Source organism: Stenella coeruleoalba, assembly GCF_951394435.1.
Source record: "Stenella coeruleoalba genome assembly, chromosome: 11".
Classification (NCBI taxonomy): Eukaryota; Metazoa; Chordata; class Mammalia; order Artiodactyla; family Delphinidae; genus Stenella; species Stenella coeruleoalba.
The window spans coordinates 62,958,775-62,979,483 of record NC_137157.1 but is presented as its reverse complement, the minus strand read 5'-3'; the positions used below and the strand labels follow the sequence as shown (position 1 = coordinate 62,979,483).

Below are 20,709 nucleotides of genomic sequence, written 5' to 3'. Positions count from 1 at the left end.
CTGTAGTTTGCATCTCATGGGGTCTCTTGTTGAGGCGCGTGAGCTCAGTAGTTGTGGTGTGTGGACTCAGTAGTTGTAGCGTGTGGGCTTAGTTGCCCCGTGGCATGTGGGATCCTAGTTCTCTGACCAGGGATCAAACCCCCATTCCCTGCATTGGAAGGCAGATTCTTTACCACTGGACCACCAGGGAAGTCCCCATTCTTTTTTAAATAGATTCCAAGTGTATGTGAAAGTAGAGAGAATGGTATGATTTCCATGTACCTGCTACTCAGCTCCAAAAATTATCAAACATACAGCCAATCTTATTTCTTCCATACCTGTATACTTTCAATCTGTTGGTGCCCACCCTCTTTAAAAAATAAAACAAAACAAAAATAAAAACCTTACAGCTTATTTGTTGAAGAAATTAGATATTTCATCCTGTAGCATTTCCCATATTCTGGATTGTAGAAGTCATGTAATAATTTTCTCAACTTTTGTATTCTATATGAACTCTTGGTTAGCTCTAGAATCTTGTTCAGATTGAGATTTGATTTTTGGCAGGAAAACTACTAGGTGGGGATGTACTTCCTATTGTATCTCATCGGGGGGCCCACTCTTAAAGTAGAACAGACGACCCTAGATCATCAGACATTTGAGGAAAGTCTCTAACATGAAAAATAGAGTTCAAATAGCCTGGAAACAAGTAAGTCAGAGGAGCAAAAACCATGCAGGGAGAAGAAAAATATCCCCCAAATCCTAAAATACTAACATTCTCTATGAATTAAGAGAGATATTACAACCATGAAACAAGCTAGAAAAAGAACATTGAATCCAAGTGATGGTTATGTTTATCATAAAATTCTTTCAACTTTTCTATATGTTTGGAAACTTCTCACAGCAAAATATTGGGGAAAAAGAACATTTAAAGAACAAACAGAAGCGTTGGGAATTAAAAATATGATAGCAGAAATGAAATACTCCATAGAGTAGCTGGAAGACAAAATTGAGGCAATCTTCTACAAAGTGGAGCAAAAAAGGCAAAGATGGAAAATAGAAGACAAAAGATATAGTCTGGGGACTTCCCTGGTGGTCCAGTGGTTAAGAGTTTGCCTTCCAATGCAGGGGGTGCAGGTTCAATCCCTGATCAGGGAGCTAGGATCCCACATGCCTTGCGGCCATAAAACAGAAGCAGTATTGTAACAAATTCAATAAAGACTTTAAAAAATTGTCCACATCAAAAAAATCTTTAAAAAAAAAAAAAAAGATATAGTCTGGCTTAGGTGGTCTGATATCCAAATAATAAGAGTTCCAGAAAGAGAAAGCTGAGGGAACTATCAAACTATCTGTCAAAGAATTAGCAAATAAATCAAAGAACTAGCAAAGAAATAATTCAAGAAAATTGCCCAGAACTGAAAGGCCTATCAGTTGTATAATGGATAAAAATAGTTTCCTTTCCATCCTCCCTCCCTTTCTCCTTTTTTCCTCTTATCATCCTTCTCTCCTTCCTTCCTTTTTTTCTCTATTTATTTTATTTAACTTCCCTTTGCAGTATATTTTATTACACAATTATGTTATTTTTGGTATAGAAAAATTAGTAAATCCAGATAAAACAAATAATAAACAAATACAGGGACTTCCCTGGTGGTCCAGTGGTTAAGAATCCTCCTTCTAATGCAGGGGACGCAGGTTCAATCCCTGGTTGGGGAACTAAGATCCCACATGCTGCAGGGCAACTAAGCCTGCGCACTCTAGAGCCCACGCGCCACAACTAGAGAGAAGCCCATGTGCCGCAACAAAAGATCCTGCATGCCACAATGAAGATCCCCCGTGCTGCAACTAAGACCCGACACAGCCCAATAAATAAATGAATATTAAAAGAAAACAAATACAGTAAAGTGACAGGGCACAGAGATCTGTTGTGTCTCTATACATTGACAGTGAGCTAGTAGAAACAGAAATTGAGAAAACAATTTCATTTACAATTGCAACAAAAAGAATAAAATAGCTAGGAATAAACTTAACCTAGGAGGTGAAAGACCTGTACGCTGAACACTGTAAGACGTTGAAAGAAGTTGAAGAAGACACAAACAAATGGAAAGGAATTCATGTTTATGGACTGGAAGAATTAGCATTGTTAAAATGTCCATATTGGGCTTCCCTGGTGGCACAGTTGTTGAGGGTCTGCCTGCCGATGCAGGGGACACGGGTACGTGCCCTGGTCCAGGAGGATCCCACATGCCGCGGAGCAGCTGGGCCCGTGAGCCATGGCCGCTGAGCCTGCGCGTCCGGAGCCTGTGCTCTGCAACAGGAGAGGCCACAACAGGGAGAGGCCCGTGTACAGCAAAAAAAAAAAAAAAAAAACAGCATGGTATTGGCAGAAAAACAGATACATAGATCAATGTAAGAGAATTGAGAGCCCAGAAATAAACCCATGCATGGGTTTATGGACAATTAATTTATGACAAAGGAGCAAAGACCATACAATGGAGAAAGTATAATCTCTTCAATAAATGAGGTTGGGAAAACTGGGCAGCTTAAACATGAAACTAGACTACTACCTCACACCATACACAAAAATCAACTCAAAGTAGATTTAAAGACTTAAATGTAAAACCTGAAACCATAAAACTCTTAGAAGAAAACGTGTATGTTTTCTGTATTTGTCCCTGTATTTGTTTATTATTTGTTTTATCTAGATTTACTAATTTTTCTATACCAAAAATTACATAAATTTTGTAAAAAGGCAGTATGTTCTTTGACATCAGTCTTAACAATATCTTCCTAGATATGTCTCCTCAGGCGAAGGAAACAGAAGCAAAAATAAACAAATGGGACTACATAAAACTAAAAACTTCTGCACCCTCAACAAAACAAAAAGACAACCTATCAAATGGGAGAAGATATTTGCAAATGATATATCCATTAAGGGGTTGATATCCAAAATATATAAAGAACTCATACAACTCAGCAACAAAAAACCAAACAACCTGATTAAAAAATGGGCAGAGGAGCTAAATAGACATTTTTTCAAAGAAGACCTACAGATGGCCAACAGGCACATGAAAAGATGCTCAACATCACTAACTATTGGAGAAACGCAAATCAGAACCACAATGGATATCACTTCATGCCTGTTAGAATAAATAACAAGGCAAGAAATAAGTGTTGGCAAGGAGGAGAAAAGGAAGCCCTTGGGCACTGTTGGTGGGAATGTAAATTGGTGCAGCCACCATGGAAAACAGTATGGCAGTTCCTCAAAATATTAAAACTAGAAATGATCCAGCAATCCCACTTCTGGGTGTTTATCCAAAGAATAAGAAAATGCTAACTTGAAAAGATATAAGTACCCCTATGTTCATCACAGCATTATTTACAATAGCCAAGATATGGAAACAACCTAAGTGCCCACCAGTGGATGAATGGATAAAGATTCCCAGAGTGGAATACTACTCAGCTATAAAAGGATGAAATCTTGCCATTTGTGACAACATGGATGGATCTTGAGTGTGCTATGCTAAGTGAAATAAATCAGATGGAAAAAGAGAACTACCACATGACTTAACTCATATGTGGAATATAAAAAACAAGCAAACTGTTGGTGGGAATGTAAATTGATACAGCCACTATGGAGAACAGTATGGAGGTTCCTTAAAAAACTAAAAATAGAATTACCATATGACCCATCAATCCTGGGCATATACCCTGAGAAAACCATAATTCGAAAAGAGTCATGTACCACAATGTTCATTGCAGCACTATTTACAATAGCCAGGACATGGAAGCAACCTAAGTGTCAATCGACAGATGAATGGATAAAGAAGATGTGGCACATATATACAATGTGTGGGCCTTGGTCATGCTTCCCAGAATCCACTTGTCAAAGCCCTCCTCTTCCTAGGACAGTTTATGCAGAAGTTGGGGATTGAGAAGCTTGAGAAGGAATACAATATTCCTTCTTTAGGTTTTCTCTCACTGTCTGTTTCTTGTGATAAAAAGCCAAAACAAGCCAACTGACCCTTTCAGCGTTCTACCTGGAAATCATCTTAGCCAGATCCACCAGTTCATTAGGTATTTTTTTCTATTTTTCACATGAGTGTAGATTAAAGTTTTGCTCAACTTTCTACCATGACATAACAAGGGTCTGTGTCCCTCCGGGTTTCAATTCTATTTTCCTCAATTTCCTTTGAACCTTCATATGCAGTCTCCTGGAAGCCCTTCAAGCTTTCCTTAACAGTCTCATTGAGACTTGTCAGGCATCTCCTACCACCTGGTCCCAAAATCAATGCTGTGTGTTTGAAGTTTTGTCATGGCAGTGCCTCACTTCCAGGGAACAGATTCTGTTCCAGTTATCTGTTGCTGCATAGCAAACTACTTCAAACTTAGTGTCATAACACAACAACAATTTTGTTGTCCTCACAGATTCTGTTGATTAGGATTTGAACAGGGGACATAGGGGATGGTTTGTCTCTGCTCTATGATGTCTTGGGCCTCAACTGGGAAGACTCAAATGTCTGGGGGCTGGAGTGAGAGAATCTACTTCCAAATTGGCTTCCTCCCTCACATGGCTGCCACTTGGTGAGCATGGCTGGAAGACCGGGCTCAGCCTGGTCTCTTGGCTAGAGCACCCACACATGCCTCCCTAGCGTGGTGGAAAAAGGAGCTAACAAAGGGGCACAGAGCACCTACTGTGTACAAAGCACTTCCATAGCCGGCAGAAGATAGGAGAGGGAGAAATCACCAGGAGTGTTGCAGAAGAGAAACCATACCCAACAGCTCCAGACCATTTAGCTGAGAGTCCCAAGTGAATGTGCTTTAAAGTGGCCCCAGCAGGAAAGCAAGCGCTGAGGAGCTGTGGAGCTGTGGGAAGGGGAGGCCTCTGAGCGGGGTGGGGCCTCTGAATCGTTTTCTCAGCTTGCTTCCTGTCCACCGAAGTTCAGGAGTCCAAAGTCCTCTTTGTTTTGAGACAGGGTGAGGTTCGCTCCTTTTGGCAGAGTTTTCCCAGAAAAGAAAGCAGAGACCCCAGGAGGGGTTGGGGAGGGTGGGCTGGGGAGAGAGGATCTTAGCCGTCTGTGTGTGGGGATGGGGGTAGGGGACAATCAGTGAGCGGGCAAACACAGGTTCGCTGAGAGTCGCCAGACTTGAGTGAGGAAGATGGCAGGTGTAAGCCAGGTCAGGTCAGCTCAGCCCTGAGTTCCTCAGAGGAACCTGCTAATGTAATCATCACCCCATGTGCCCTGTAATCCCACCCCCGGTCGCTCACTCGTGTATAAGCTTGGACAAGTCACTGCACCCTCTGCTCCGGAGATTCCTCTTAGGTAAAATAAAAGGGTTGGAGGAGGTTCATTCATTAATTCCATTCATTCAAAGGCTGTGTATTGACGCCGTTTGCCATAAGACCTATGAATTCAAGGGGGAACAAGACAGAGTTCATGCCTTCAAGCAGCTCAGGTCTTATACTAGGAGACAGAAGGAGAGGTTAAAACGCAGCTAGAGTGGTACAGAGCAGGAGGGGTCCGAGGAGGGAGTGGCCAGGGCACCTGGGGGAAGGACTGAGAAAGGCTTCATAGGAGAGGCAACTCTAAAAGCCGCTGTTCTTGGGGATCCTTCCAGGTACAACACAGGCTTTCCTTCTAGGGAACCAGATTTTGGGTCAAAATAAGGAAGACTCTTCTAACAGAACTGCGCACAAAAGAACAGGCTTCCATGGAAGGCTTCCTGTCGGGAGGAGCCTCTGTCAGGGCTGTCACAGGTGCAAGGATCCAAAGGGCCTCCGCCAAGGGTCTATATATATTGACAGGAGGGCCAGTGTGGAACGTGGAGGTTTAATTCTCACTGAGCTACACTAGGAGCAGCAGCTCTGGCGTGAACCCCTCACACTGCCCCCCTCCCCCACACACACATACACACACACTCCCTGAGCCATCCGAGGGGACGAGCAAAAGGCAGGCAAAGGAGAAGATTCAGGTGTCATTATTACTTTTATTCTTATCTCCTGTCAGTCATGGACCAGGAAGGTGAGGCCAGGGAAAGGAACAGCGCAGATCCCAGGAAACTTGGAGGAGCTGAGGCCTGAAGGGCTTGTTTCTGGGGGTGTGTCTCTGCCCTCGGACACTCGAGAGAAAGCTCTGGGCCTGGGTGGCACAGGGGTGTTTCCAACAGACAGGTAAACAGCGTCTGAGATACGACAGTGGCTGGACTAAAGGGAACAGCAGGAGGCTGAGGCAGAGAGTGGTCTGGGGTGATCCGAGAAGAGCAGGGAATGAAGGCCAGTGGCCAGATCCGGCCCGCAAACCTCAGGCCGCACATCTTTCTGCTTCTCGCCTGCAGAACCAGGCCCTGCTTTTCCTCAGGCAGCCACTGAGGGGCAGCAAAGTGCTTGAGTGAAATCCCAGGTGGGCCAGGGAGGGGAGAGGTGGAGCCTTTTGGAACAAGGGTGTCTGTCTGATCCTGATGCCCCCAGGAGCAAAAGACGAGGATGGCAGAACCAAGATTCCAGGGGCTTCCCCAGGCGATACAGGCGCCACACCTGAGCCTGGGAATCGGTGCTAGAGGCCAGGGACCTGTGTGTACCTCCCTGGCCCCCCCATCTACAATCCCCAGGAGAGGATCTTTTGCTCTGTTTTCCCCTCAGTAAGAGACCTCTGACCTGCATCACAGATGGTCAGATTCTCGGCTGCCTGCAGTTTTATAAAATCCAACCCACCCCTTCCTGGGCAGGGAAGCAGGCTCCTCTCCTCCTCGGCAGCTTGTGCCACCTGCCCAGCTTCGGTTTCTCTGTTTCTCGAAATCCTGCATTCCTGTTCCCCACCCTTCCTCCTTCCAAGGCCCATCCAGGTGTCCCTGGGGTGCCTCATGGCTTCAGTGCAGGTGGAACACAGGAGCCTCAGCCCTGGCTCTGCTGCCAGCTCAGCATGTCCTGGACCCCTCTCAGGACCCAGAATAAGGGACTCCGCAGCATACTCTGCTATGCGATGGCCCTGAGTTGCCCTGTCACATTGTATATTGCTGAGTACTTGCTTTCCCCTTCACGCTTTTGGAGCTCAGCCTTGGAAAAGCTGCGTAAACGCCAAATTCTGCATAAACTGTCCTAGGAAGAGGAGGGCTTTGACAAGTGGATTCTGGGAAGCATGACCAAGGCCCAGGCTGAGAATTACAGGGCAAGGGGTGGGGGAAGTAACCCCTCTAGCACTGGAACTGGAGATTAGGAGAGGAATCGAGGGGACCTCGGAGGAGAGGTGGCAACTGGATAAGGAAGTCAGCGCAAATAAATGTTCTGGTGCCTGTCCCTGCGGCACTCTGGCCACGGTCTTCCATCTTGCTGACAGGAAAACTGAATCACAGTCAGTAAGAAACACTTGCTTAATACCATGAGCCCGTTGGCAATGAGGCTGGAAATCAGACACCAGAATCCTGCTTCCCAGCTTGTGTTTAGAAGGTGGAAACTACAGAGTACAAAATCTGGTGGTGGTAACTGGGGTGGGGTGGGGAGGGAAGGCCAGGGGTGGTAATGAGGACGACGAATCCCCCGAGCTGTCAGGGCCTGACCATCCAGTCTCATTCCAGCCCCCATCCAGTCTGTTAGCCTCTCCATCACCTCAGCTTTCCTCTCTGCAATGGGGATGCACTGAGTACTACCCTCGTAGGGTTGCCGTATGGATTAATTTAGACCAGCACGCGGGGCGCATCCCTCCTGTGCTCCCAGTTGCCTTTATCTCACACACCAACACCGCCATCCATTCTTGGTTCCCTCTCTCCTCATACCCGAGATGGAACAAAACTTCAAATGCTTCTGCAATATTTCTTACAAGTTGGAAATAGGAAGGGCGGAGAGGGAGGGATCAGGAGCACCTAGATAGCATACCTAGTTATCCCCCCACCCCCAGGGGCAAACAGAGCCACCGGCATATGGGGAGAGAGGCAACCCTGGAGGGAGAGGCCAAGGAAGGGTCCAGGTATCCACTCTGAACCTCCCCGACTCCACACAGTAACTTTCCACTGGCCCAGTTAGCCGCTAGCAAGGGCAGGCTGCACGCTTCCCCCAGGTGTGGCCCCCGGGTCCACTCCCCAGCAGACTTGCAGGGGGCTGGGTGGCTGACGCACACCCTGCGTGAGATCTCAGCCGCCCAGAGGCTGATAAGGAGACCCGACCCCATCACATGGGGACCAGCTGGAGGGACTTGCCCTGGTTGTTAACATCAGCTGGACGCCTTCCAAATTGGAGAGATGAGGAGATAAGGAGTGAAACGGCGACATGGGCACTGCCAATGGAGGCCTCAGGAGGCCTGACTGGGGATAAGCCAGCAACTGGCAGAGGATGGGGGGAGGCTTTAGGAAGTGAGATGGGCAGAAAGACCATGGGGAAGGGCTGGAGGCAGGGCCGGACTCCCTCCTGATGGGGCTGGCTCAGTTGCTAGATAAGCCTCCCTTCCCTAGAACACCCGGTCCTCCAGGGCCCAAGCCCTCACTCGGCCTCAGGTCTGTGGGAGCAGCCTGGGAGTTTAAGAGAAGAGGTGAGCAGATGTTGGTTTCAGTCCTGCCACGCCTCCCAGGAGGATGCAGGTCTGGGTGAGTTAGCGGTGCTGCAGAGCCCAGGCCTCCCAGTTGGTTGGCTGCCTGCTCCCACCTCCCATGGAGCCTCAGGACAGGTCCCCACTCAGTAGCAGGGCCCCTGCCCCCACCTCCTGCCCCAATAGCTCTGTGTCACGACCCAGGAGGGTAAACCAAGGCAAGCACAGATGGTACTGGCTTCCTGCCCCTCTCTCTGCTGCAGGGCTCTGGTGCCTAGAACAAGCCGCTGGTCCCAGAGCTGAGAGAAGATAGGCAGCCTGGAACAGCCATCCTGTTCACCCACTATCCCCATCCCCCCACTGCAGAGCACCCACATCTTGTCTCCCAGTTGTCCTCTCCACCCCTTTCTTACCGAATGTCAAAACCTAACCTGGAAGGAGGGAGAGGAGGCAGGGGTGGGCACAGGACAGTGTGCCCCATAGTCCTACAGCTGTGGCAACTTCAGGAGGGATCATGGTGGGGCTGCAGGCCTCGGCCAGGCTTCCTGGGATCTTTTTCCCACCTCTGAAATCCTGCTGGGCTTCTCCCACTCATCCCTTGGGTCCTCAAACCCAGAGGAACTTCCAGCCTCGACTGTCTCAGTTTGGGAGATATAACTGGGGGGAAGGGGTGGCACAGGGGATGGTGTGACCTGGGTACCGCAGGGCCCCTGATGGCATGGGTACAAGCTGCAGAAGGTGAGGATGAGGGCTGGCTGAGGGAAGTGAGCAGGCTGGCCAAAGGCTGGGCTGGCAACTAGCTTTATATCTGGGCTGGCAGGAGCACGGGGTGGGGGTGTCAGAGGACCAGCAAGGGGGCATTCTCTGAAGGAAGGCGGGGGTGGGAAGGGCTCCTCATTCCCGGTTGGTGCCAAAAAGCTGCAGGAAGAAGGTGAAGATATAGATGATGTCTAGGTAAATGTTGAGGGCTCCAAAAATATACTCCTCAGGGCTCAGCGAGTGGCGTCGGCTACCCATCAGCAACTGGGTGTCAAATGCCAGGAACTGAGGGAAGGGGGAAGAGAGAGAGAGAGGTCAGAAGGTCTGGTCACTGTGACACTGGCCAAGGGAGCCCAGTGTCCCAGCCCAGGCCCACCCCCAATTTTGTTATCACGGGCTACCTGGCTGCTCAGTGACCCTCCTGTGACAGCCCGGAATGTGGCACTTTCCCAACACCTTCCATCCCTAATTCAACACTTATTTACTGAGCACCTACTATGTGCCAGCCACCAATGCAGGAAAGAACAAGACAGACAAGATCCCCGACTTCGTAGAGCTTAGAGTCTAGCGGGAAAGTAACTGTTAGTATGGTGAGTAACAAAGAGAAACACAAAGTGCCACAGGGGGCTGATAACGGGAACCTGACCAATGTGAGTGTGTCAGCGGTCAGGGAAGGCTTCCTGGAGGAGGGGACCTTCAAGCAGAGGCATAGTCTTCTTGCATTCCCTCAGGGCCCTACTCAGAGGATGAACGAATGCTCCATGTAACAGTGAGCAGGGAGCAGGCACTTGTTAGGTGCTTTACAGACATTAGCCTACTTTGTCCTAATAACGTCCCTATTGAGTAGGGATTCTACCTTTCTTAGAGGAAACCAAGGCCCAGAGATGTTCAGTACTTAACCAAGGTTACAGGGCTGGGAAGTGGCAAAGCCAGGATCTGCACCCAAGCAGGCTGGCTCCAGAGCCCCCTCATTTAGCCATTCTGCTCTGCAGCTTATGGGCAGCACCCAGGGTTAATGTGTTTCCTACCAGGAAACAGGCTCCCCCGAGAGCCCCAGTGACTTGCTCAGAGCTGCAGAGACAACGAGGAACACCGTGCCATGCCTGCTTTCGGGGGCTCACCACTTAGTGGGGGACACTTACAGATGATTACAATAAAACCTGGTAAATGCCATAATTAGTGCTGATTGGGCAGGAGGAAGGTGGCCCGGGAGAGGTGACACTTTCCCTGGGGCTTGAAGTATGAGTAGGAGTTTGCTAGACTAAGCAGGCCTGGGGAAGCCCTGGAGGTGAGGGCGGTGGTGTGCAGAATGAGGAATTCATTGTGGCAGGAGCAGTGGGGCAAAGGGATGGATGGACAGAGGCTGGAGCCCAGGGGCCAGAGGCTCCAACAGGGAGCAGCTCCAGCATGTGGGACATCAAGGCATCTCACCCTTGAGGGCGGGGAGGTGGGCATGATTACAAGTATGGGCTTGAAAGTCAGACCGACTTGGATTCCAGTCTCAGCTCTGCTACTCACTAGCTCTGGGATCCTGGGCCAGGTTATTTAGTCGTTGTGAGCCCGTGAGTCCACCTTGGCAGAAGGGAGGTGAGTGTGCGTGCCTCCTGAGGATGTTGTGAGAGTGAGATAATGCGTGCAAGGTGCCTGGCAAGGTGCCTGACACACGGTAAGCACTTAATAAATGGTGGCTGTTAGTGGAGTTTTATTGTTATATCTGCAGAAGGAGAGGTGCCCCCTTGAGAACTTGTGTGCGCTGCTGCTGAGACTCAGGTCTCCTGCCACTCAGCAAGGAGGCAGAAATGTCACTAGGGAAGCTGTGTAGCCTTAACAGCAGGCAAATGGAGAACCAGAGCCAGGGCTGAGGGGGCCCTGCTCCGGGCACGAGAACACAGGACCGGAGCCGGAACGCCTGGGTTTGGGCTTCTATAGCTTGGAGCCATCACCCACGTGACCTCAGTGTCCTCACCTGCAAAATGGGACAGTAATGACAACCACACCAGGGTGTGGTTTTGAGGGTAAAGGTATCACAGCATATGTGTCATCAACTATAGTTATTCTTTAGTGTCGTTTTACTCCACTCTACTCTGTTCCTTCTCAGTGTGATTTGGATTGCCAGGTAAAGTTTCCTTCTGTAGCAAGAACAGGCAAGGAGAGGGGCTGACTCAATGCTACCGGCTGCTTCGCAGTCACGGCTGCCAGCATAAGTTAATAAACTGCTGATCTGGCTTACCAATCAGTCACTTGCTTGGTTGATTTCCCAGAGCCCGGTCACCCCTGGGTGAGCTAATGAAATTGAATCTCTCAACTAGAAGGCTTGGACCTGACCCGGTCTGGGGGTGGCCTCTCCAAGGAGCCTCCTAGAACAGCCAGCTGGCTTTTCTCTTGCAGAAAAGAGGAATGAAATGGTTTCTGCCCCTGTCCTTGGCCAAGGGCCATGGACGCTTATCTACATGGGCTATCTGCGAGAGCCTGCCACAAATTTCAACCCACTGCCCAGGAACACCCATCACTGCGACCTCATGCCTGTGAGCCAGCTGAAGGCTTTCCATTCATTTATTCCCAGCAGCATTTGTTGAGCATCTACTATGTTGTAGGGAACATGAAAGCAAAAGACATGATCAGAGATTACATTACAAGCATGCACTCACATAGGGGAAAGTAACTTGATAATCTCCCTGGGTGACGAGCGCTGTTCCCTAACATGTTGGCTGAGAGCAGATATCTTGGTCATAGTTAACATTGTAGTTGGCAGCTAAGATCTCAGTTGAGAGCCAACAACCAGATTGACCACTGACACCTAAAAGGACAGCAGGGGACTTCCCTGGTGGCACAGTGGTTAAGAATCCGCCTGCCAATGCAGGGGACACGGGTTCGAGCCCTGGTCCGGGAAGATCCCACATGCCAAGGAGCAACTAAGTCCGTGCGCCACAACTACTGAGCCCGCACGCCTACAGCCCGTGCTCCGCAACAAGAGAGGCCACCATGATGAGAGGCCCGTGCACCGCAACAAGAGAAGCCACCATGATGAGAGGCCCGTGCACCGCAACCAAGAGTAGCCCCCGGTCGCCGCAACTAGAGAAAGCCCGCGCGCAGCAATGAAGACCCAATGTAGCCAAAAATAAATAAGTAAAATAAATAAATTAAAAAAAAATTCCCCAATCCTGCCAAAGTCATAAAAAAAAAAAAAGAGGACAGCAGGTGCTTGAGTTGCGAGGCAACTGGATACAAGACCCTGAAGGAGGGGCACGTGGGTCAGGGGCAAGAGGCAGGAGCTGGGCGAGGATGCTACTAACTTACATCTGAACCGTCTTTTCACACGCTAGTCCTTTATCTCACTTGCCCAATTCACTCTAGGAGGTGGATATTCACCCTTATTATTTTAAATATGAGGAAAGGAGTCTCAGAGCAGGTGAGTGACTTGCTGATGGTCATTTATCTATCTGGAACCAGATTACCTGTCTCCTACATTCCAACAGAGAAGGGGGGAGGGTGGGCTTGAAGGGAGGGAGGAAGCACGCACAGAGGGCAGAGGAGACAAAGGCAAACTTTCCTGGTTCACCTTATTGGCCAGGGCTGCACCTGGTCAGGGTCCCACGGCCATATACTCGGCCTGACCCTGCCTCGTCCAGGCTTATGTCTGCTGTCCTCCCAGAGATGAGGCTGAGAGGCTCTGGGGGAGCCATGCCATGGAAAGGGTGGCTCAGAGCCACCAACAAACAGGCACTGAATACAAAAAGCTGGGGTTGCAATGTGTTGAATCAGCATAAAAAATATACGTGGACCATGTCCATGCTACAGAAATGCCAACATAAGGGCTCAAAGCAGCACACCCAAGGCTGTTCACGGCAGCTTAGGTTCTAACAGTGAAACCCTGGAAACAAACCCAAGCTCTATTAACCAGGGGATTGTTAAGTAAACTGTGGGCAGCAGTGCTGAAGCAGAAACATCTCTGATATACACTCTTATGAGAAAAGCACAACTTGCAGAAAAATCCAAATCACATGAGCCCCTTTATGTAACAAAAAAACCTCACAAAACTATGTTATAGGGGGCCTACATAGCATATATCTATAAAATGCATATAGAGAGGTCTGGAAGGAGAGACAACTGACCACAGCTGTTATACAGCCAAATGACATTTGCTTTATCTATATCATTTAAGATTTAAAAAAATGAAATATATGAATAAGTGTATTCATACATTATATTAGAAAAAACTAAGAGAAGGGTTAAAGTAACACAAAAGAAGAGTTTGTGAACGCTGTCATTTAACTGTCCCCATAATCCCCTGGGACAGGTATTGCATGATCATCTCCATCATGGAGCTGAGACTGAGGCCCAGAGAGTATAAATGACTCGCCCACTTCACACAGCCGAGAGGACAGACAATCCTATTCTGTTTCCACCATGTGACTGACACTGCTTTGGGGTGTGTGTGTGTGTGTGTGTGTGTGTGTGTCTGTGTGTGTGTCTGTGTGTGTGTGTGTCTGTGCGACGCGCAGGTTCAGCGGCCATGGCTCACGGGCCCAGCCGCTCTGTGGCATGTGGGATCTTCCCGGACTGGGGCACGAACCCGTGTCCCCTGCATCGGCAGGCGGACTCTCAACCACTGCGCCACCAGGGAAGCCCTAAGCGTGGGCTTTGAGGATTCCAGAGAAAAGAGACTACCAGCTTTAAGCCCTTGTGCCCTCAGTTGGGTGCAGGACAAGGAGAGGGGAGCTGAGTGGAGACTCGTCTGGGGCCCATAGAAGATACTTCTCTTGTCTTCAGCAACCTGGGTGTCAAAAGTTGAAATGGCACAGACGACCTCTGCATGCAGCCCTGGGTCCTGGGGAGCACTCCCAGGTGGGTCACCACCACCAAAGGAACAGGGTCTGGCAGCCGTGTGAGCCAGAAAGTCTGGCCCAAGATAAAAGGGGAGCAGTGTGAAAAGGTATGTGAAAGAGGAAGGGCATGCGTGTGATACAGTGCTTAAGAGCACGGACTGGGAAGTCTCATAGACCTGGGTTCAAAGCTTGCCTATGACCTTAGGCAACTGACTACTACTAACAGGTAATATTATTGATCACTGATGACACGCCAGGCACTTTCTGACTGCTTTGCACATATTAATTCACTGAAAAGTCACAACCTACGAGGCGGGTACTATTATTATCTGCATTTTACGGATAAGGAAACAGAAGCACAGAGAGGTAACATGACTTGATCAGTCCACACAGCTCGAATGTGGCAGAGAATGGATTTGAACCCAGCTACTGTGCTCCAAAATCTGGTGTTCTGAATTATAAGGTTAACATTTACAATAAGGGTGAAAGCTACCATGGTAGTTGAGAGACTACCATGTTCCAGGTGCTAGGCTGTTTTCTTTTTTCTGTTCATATATTATCTTATAATGCATTACCACAGCCTTGTGAGATAGTTAATATTAGCCTCATTTTAAGGTGTGGCACAGAGAGATCAAGTAACTTGCCCAAAGGCCACAGTGGTAAGATGAGCTAGGCCTTGACTGTGGTTTGGGTGGGGTGCACGTGGCCACCAGAAGAGCCCCCCTGGCCCTCCTGATAGCACCTTTCCCGGCTCTGCCCCTGCATGCCTGTGTAGAGGCTCCCCTGCCCTGCTCCCTACGGGGACTCTGAATCACCCCTCCCTCAGTCTACCAGCACTGGGGCTGGGGGCCTTCTTTCACCTTCTCCAGGTCAGGGTGTTGGTTTGAAAGGCTTGGTTTGAGCAGGGCGTTGGTTTCAGAGGATTAGTGTCTCAGGAACTGAGACTGAGGTGAGGTCCAGGAGGGGGACACGAGCGCACTTTCCCCCCGAAGGAGCAAGTACTGGTCAATCCACCCTCCCTCCTGCCACCCTCAGAGGAATCCACTCAATCTCGAGTGGGTTCAGATGAGGCCTCGGGTGGGCATCAGGGCTGTTGTGGTGGCAGAGGGTGGGCGGCAGGACAGAGAAGGTTCTCACTGGATATTTCAGGCTCATGTAAACCACTGAGGCAAAAGAGTCTCTAAACTCTGAATGAAATAAAGATGAGTCTAAAATAAAGTGATACCCCTGCCTTGGGTTTGTGTAGCCGTTTTTACTTTTCAAAGTGTTTCTCTAACTTTGAAGAAGGCAGGGCATCTATCACAGCCCCCGCTAGAAAAGCAGGGTAAGGGGTGGGGTGGGGGCAGACTGGAGTCTCTTCCCCAAATCCCTCACATGCCGTGGGAGGATTCACAGGACACACAGATTCCCTGTTGGGGCTGAATGGAAGTAACGGCCCAAAGCCTAGCCTCAGGGTGACAGAGGCTGAGAAGGCCTCTCTGGGCCCTCCTGCTGTGGGGGGACCTCTCTAGGCCTCTATCTTCCCATCTGTGAAATGGACAGGGAGACAGAGTAGAAAGAATGCTGGGCTGAGAGTCAGGAAAATGGGGCTTTCATCCAGCTTGGCGGCCAACAGTGCATGCAAGTGTGTGTGTGTGTGTGTGTGTGTGTGTGTGGTGTGTATGTAGTGTGTTTGTGATGTGTATATGGTGTGCACGTGTATACGTGTGTGTGGTGTGTGTATGTGGTGTGTGTGTGTATGATGTGTGTATGGTGTGTGTGTGGTGTGTGTGTGTGGTGTGTGTATGGTGTCTTGTGTGGTGTGTGTGTGTGGTGTGTATGTGTGACGTGTGTATGGTATGCATGTGTGTGGTGTGTGTGTGGGTGTGTAGTATATATGTGTGTGTGGTGTGTGTGATGTATGGTGTCTTGTGTGGTGTGTATGTGTGTGTGGTGTGTGACGTGTGTATGGTATGTATGTGTGTGGTATGTGTGTAGTATGTATGTGTGTGGTGTGTGTACATGTGTGTGGTGTGTGTGTCTGGGTGTGCTCTCTCTGGGTCTCAGCGCAGGGAGGTCCCTGTCACTCTGAGGGCTCACAGTCTCAGTGTTCCTTTTCTTCTAGGAACTGAGAGCAGACGGTTGTGTGTGTCCCCTCAATGGTCAGAAGTCAATGCCCAGCACTGGAGGCCCAGCACCTCTACAAACAAAGCATCTTCCTATCCAAGCTTCACTCATCCGAACACCACAGGCTCTGATGCATCCAGTACTGACCACACAGGCTCTCCGTGCCACCCCATCCCTGACTCTGGGACACTACAGTGGCCTCCTAACTAATCATCTCTCAGCCTCTCTCCTATTCATTAATCTGGCTTCTCACTAATCTTCCTTAAAGCATAGAGACTGATGTTTCCTGAGGTCCTCAAACTGGCCAGATGGGGCAGGCAGGAGAGAGTTCTGTTCCCACTGGGCCCATCACCTAGTTTCTAAAGTCCTATTCCTGGTTTCTTCCCTAGGTATCCAGGCTTGGCTTCCTGATTTAATTGGCTGGGAGGCTTAGCTTCCCCAAAGAAGGACCAACCCTGAGGCAGAGCAACCTGCCCAGAGTCATGCAGGCAAAGAGGCTCAGTCCCTGCAGGAAAGCAGCTGGCCAGGCCCTGGGCGCCACCTGTGCTCCCTCGCTCGCTCGCTCTCTCTCTCTCTCCCTCTCCCTGCCTCAACCCTCCTGCTCTGTCCAAACCCCTCCACCTTGCCTCATCACCCAGCCCAGCCCTCATGTTCCTCTGCCTCACTTTCCATGGGCTCCTACAGAAAAGCACTCCAGGAGAGGGCACTAGACGGGAGAGGAGGATGGGGCCAGCCTGAGGCCAGTACCTTTCGGCTGACTCACCCACTTCCGTTGGCATCTGAGTCTAGTGCCTAGAGGGGGGTTACGTGGTAGCGTGAGGGAGAAAACCCAAGCTTCTTGAGAACGTGCCAAAGCCAGTCGGAGTGAGGCCGAGGAGGGGCCCGTTCCTGCAGGCAGGACCACGGCCCTAAGAGGACTTGGCTCCCCACCTCCCCAGTCTCAGACTAGTCCATCTGGGTGGCCCTGCTCTCAAAGATGGCAGGGTCCTTCAGGGGAGGGGCTGAGGTCTCTAGGAGACAATCTTTTGCTGCTCACAGCCCTTCCAAGGCCCAGGCTGCTGGGGGTTGGGGTGGGTCTCACTGGGATCTGGGCCCTCCTCTGACACTTCTCTTCCCCCTTTTCTCACACATCCTCCTCGAGGCAGCAAGGAGGATAGGGATCGCTGAGTGACATTCTTGCCTAGCTGCAGTGCGGGAATGGCCCCTCATGGTGCTGAGAATTCTCCATCGGCTAGGGTAGGAGATGCCGGGATGGGCAGATGGAGAGACCAGGGGTGCTGGGCACTGATTCTGGGGATGGATTGAAGCTACAGGACCACAGATTCTAAAGGACAGAAGTGATGCTGGAAGCAGGATCAGATTGAGGTCAAGGACCTTCTGACTTGAGCTCAACGGGGAGGAATGGGGACCTTAGTTCTCATGGGGCTGGGCCTCTGTGGGTCTCCATCCATCTGACACTGAGACGAGGGAGGGGAATGAGTCTAGCAGCCCCTCCTGAACTCTCCCCACGCCATGGGACCCAGGGGACGGCCTGCAGGTCGTCCCTCCTTTGAGCCAGGTGGCAGAGGGCAGGAGATGGGACTGGGGCATTGACACCACGTGCTCCCAACCATTGTTTACATAACCTGCAGGATGAGCCCCAAACTGTCAGAGCGTTGCTCTCCTAATGAGACATTAACAGGTAATTAGGCGCAGTGGTTCCTCCCCACCCCCCCGCCCCCCCCGCCGTGACTCACAGAAAACTGATGCTTAAGTCAGCTATGCACCCATGCTTTCTTTGCCTCACTCTGACAGCGCCTCAGCCGGACCTGGCCTCTCAGGCGTCTGTTCATTCTGCAAACATCCAGGGGTGCCTGCTGTGCGCCACGCACTGTTCTAGGCACCACGGATGCAGCGATGAGCAAGCCAGACCCAAATCCCTGCCTTCAAGGAACTTAAATTCTGCTGGACGGAGACAAACAATAAATAAACCAGAAAAATATGTAGTATGTCAGAGGATGAGACGTGCTATGGAGAAACGGGGGTGTAGGGAGCAACGTGTGTGCGTGCCTGCATGTGCGCGTGTACACACTCAGCACAGGAGATTGTAAATAAAGCAAACACTTGAAGGAGGGGAGAGAGGGAGCTGTGAGCAGATGGGAAGGAACAGACAGAGGCAACCTCGGGTGCAGGGGCCCCGGGCTGGGAGTGAGCCTGCCGTCCTCAGGAGCAGCAAGGATGCCAGCGTGGCTGCCACAGAGTGGGCGACGGGAGGCTGTGAGGTCAGGGAGGGCCTGCAGGCAGTGGAGAGCGATTGCTGGAGGCCAAGCGGAGGAATGACCTGACCTCATCAATGTTTAACAGGATCACTCTAGCTGCTGTGGTGTGGGACACAGACTGTCGGGGCAGCACCCGTGGGAGGCCATTTCAAGAATCCAGGTGGAAGGTGATGGCGACATGGACCAGGAAGTAGCCGTGAAGGTGGAGAGAAGCAATCAGATTCTAGATAGAAGGTGAGGCCAACCGGATTTGCTGCTGGGCCAGTTGTGGGGCGTGGGGAGAGTGAGGAGTCGAGGTGTCATCAAGGCATTTGGCCTGAGTGACTGAAAGGATGGAGCTGCCACTTACAGCAACAAGGAAGGCTGTGGGAGGAGCAGGGGTTCAGGGGAAGAGCAGGAGCTCAACTCTGTGCACATTAAGTTTGAGGTGCCCATTAGATTTCCAAGTGTGGACACGGAGTAGGCAATTGGCAAGTCTAGTGTGGGATTCCCAGCTAGCGATGTAAAATGTAGGGTCATCATCATAAAAGATGGTATTCAAAGTCTTGAGACAGTCTGAGATCCCCTAGGGAGTAAGTGTGGACGGTCCATGGCCCCAGAGTCCTCCAGTGCGACCCGGGAAGCAGGAGGAAAACCAGGAGAGCTGATGCCTAGATACCAAATGAAGAAGATGCTTCTAGGGGGAGGGAATGAGCAATTCTATCAAATGCTGCTGAGAGTCGAGCAAGATAAGGACAGAGAAATGACAGCTGGATTCAGTCACAGGGAGGCCACTGTGGACCTCGGAGAGAGCGTTTTTAAGAGGGTAAGAGAGCATGGGAGAAGGACTGAGTAGGAAGAAGGGAGGAAGGGAGGAGAGGAATTGGAGAGAGTGTAGATTCCATTTTAAGGAGCTTTGCTCTAATTAGGGGGGCTAGAGGGAGATATGGGTTAAGAGTGTTTTGTGTGTTGTTGGTTTTTCAGTTGGGAGAAATTACAGCCTGTTTCCACGCAGATGGAAATAATCCAGTAGCGAGGGCAACACTGATGGTGCGAGAGAGGGAGGGGGAACATTGCTGGAGAGATCACCCCAGCCTCTCCCCACTTCAAGCCAACAGAAGTTGTCCTCTTTGAGAGGGACAATGGGGGTTCTGGCAATGGCACCAGGCTGGGCACAGGACACCTGGGTCCTGTCCTAAATCGGCCCCTTCCTGGAGGTGGGACCCTGTGCCAGCCCCTTAACACCCGGGACTTCGGATGTGGAAAGCGGGTCTTCACATGTAGAAAGCAGGTCTAACAGCAGCACTACCTCCCTCCCTGGGTTGTGATGGAGATCCAGTGAGGTAATAGGTGTGAAAGTGCTTTGTAAAATGTAAAGGGTGGAACAGATGGTTGGGATTATTTTTATTATTCTAATAATGCAAGGGGTTATTAAACGAATTTAAAGGATTACTGTTCATCCAACCCAACTTGTACACACAGCCTCCCCGCATAGCTGACACACGTGCTGTGTCCTGATCGGCGCGAAGCCAAGTAAACTCCCTGACCCTCCATCAGCGCTCGCCCTCCTCCCGCTCTGCCCGGCACGGACCCCTCTTCTTCCATGTGTCCCTGGCAAACGCTGTCCTCTGAGGCCTCCCCAGTCTCCCTCCCCTCAGTCTGACCCTCCTTCCTTTCCTCCTAGCCGACACCCCACCCCCACCCCAACCTTTTCATCAAACTTTGTCTTTAGCAGGTACTGTGTGCAGGAAAGAGTGCTGCCCAGGAGCCAGAGAAGTTAGTGCCGCAGGATGACCAACCATCCTGGTTCGCCCAACCTTGGAGTTCCTAGGGCGTTCCCCCAAGAAGTGAGCCTTTCAGTGCTAAAACTGGGAAAGTTCTGCGTAAACTGGGATAAGTTGGTCACCCTAGTCTTGACCAAGGCCAATCACACTTAGTTGATTTACCATTATCTTGCAGGGAAACCTTAGAAAAATCACTTAACTTCTTTGGGGTTAAGTTTTCTCATCTCTAAAATGAGAGGCTTGAAGTTTCACTAGACCCCTTTTTCAGTCCTGTCCAGCCCTCAGCTTCTGAGCCTGGAGGCCATTTACTCCATAGGTATTTACTGAGTGCCACTGTGTGCCATGCACTGTGCCCTTCCTGCTGACTGTGGCATCCTGGGCACATAGCACACACCTCACACTTTGTAGGTGCTCAATAAGGACCTGTGGAAATGAATGAATGAATCTACCACACCTCCATTCCTGGCTCAATCCCTATCCACACCCCCACAGTCTCTGCTCATAGTTC

General features: G+C 50.3%; 1 protein-coding gene across 2 annotated transcripts in view; it reads right to left on the bottom strand.

Annotated features, from left to right (window-relative positions):
- Positions 1-20,709, bottom strand: part of FAIM2 (Fas apoptotic inhibitory molecule 2) — a 41,480-nt gene that overhangs the window by 2,523 nt on the left and 18,248 nt on the right. The window contains exon 12 of one of the 2 annotated variants that reach the window (XM_079937307.1): positions 5,954-9,533. The exons of the other annotated variant lie outside the window; for it this stretch is intronic. Coding sequence (XP_079793433.1) covers positions 9,384-9,533 — 150 coding nt within the window. The 3' untranslated portion in view covers positions 5,954-9,383. Of the gene's footprint in view, positions 1-5,953; positions 9,534-20,709 lie in introns of those variants that run through there. 2 annotated transcript variants of the gene reach the window in all.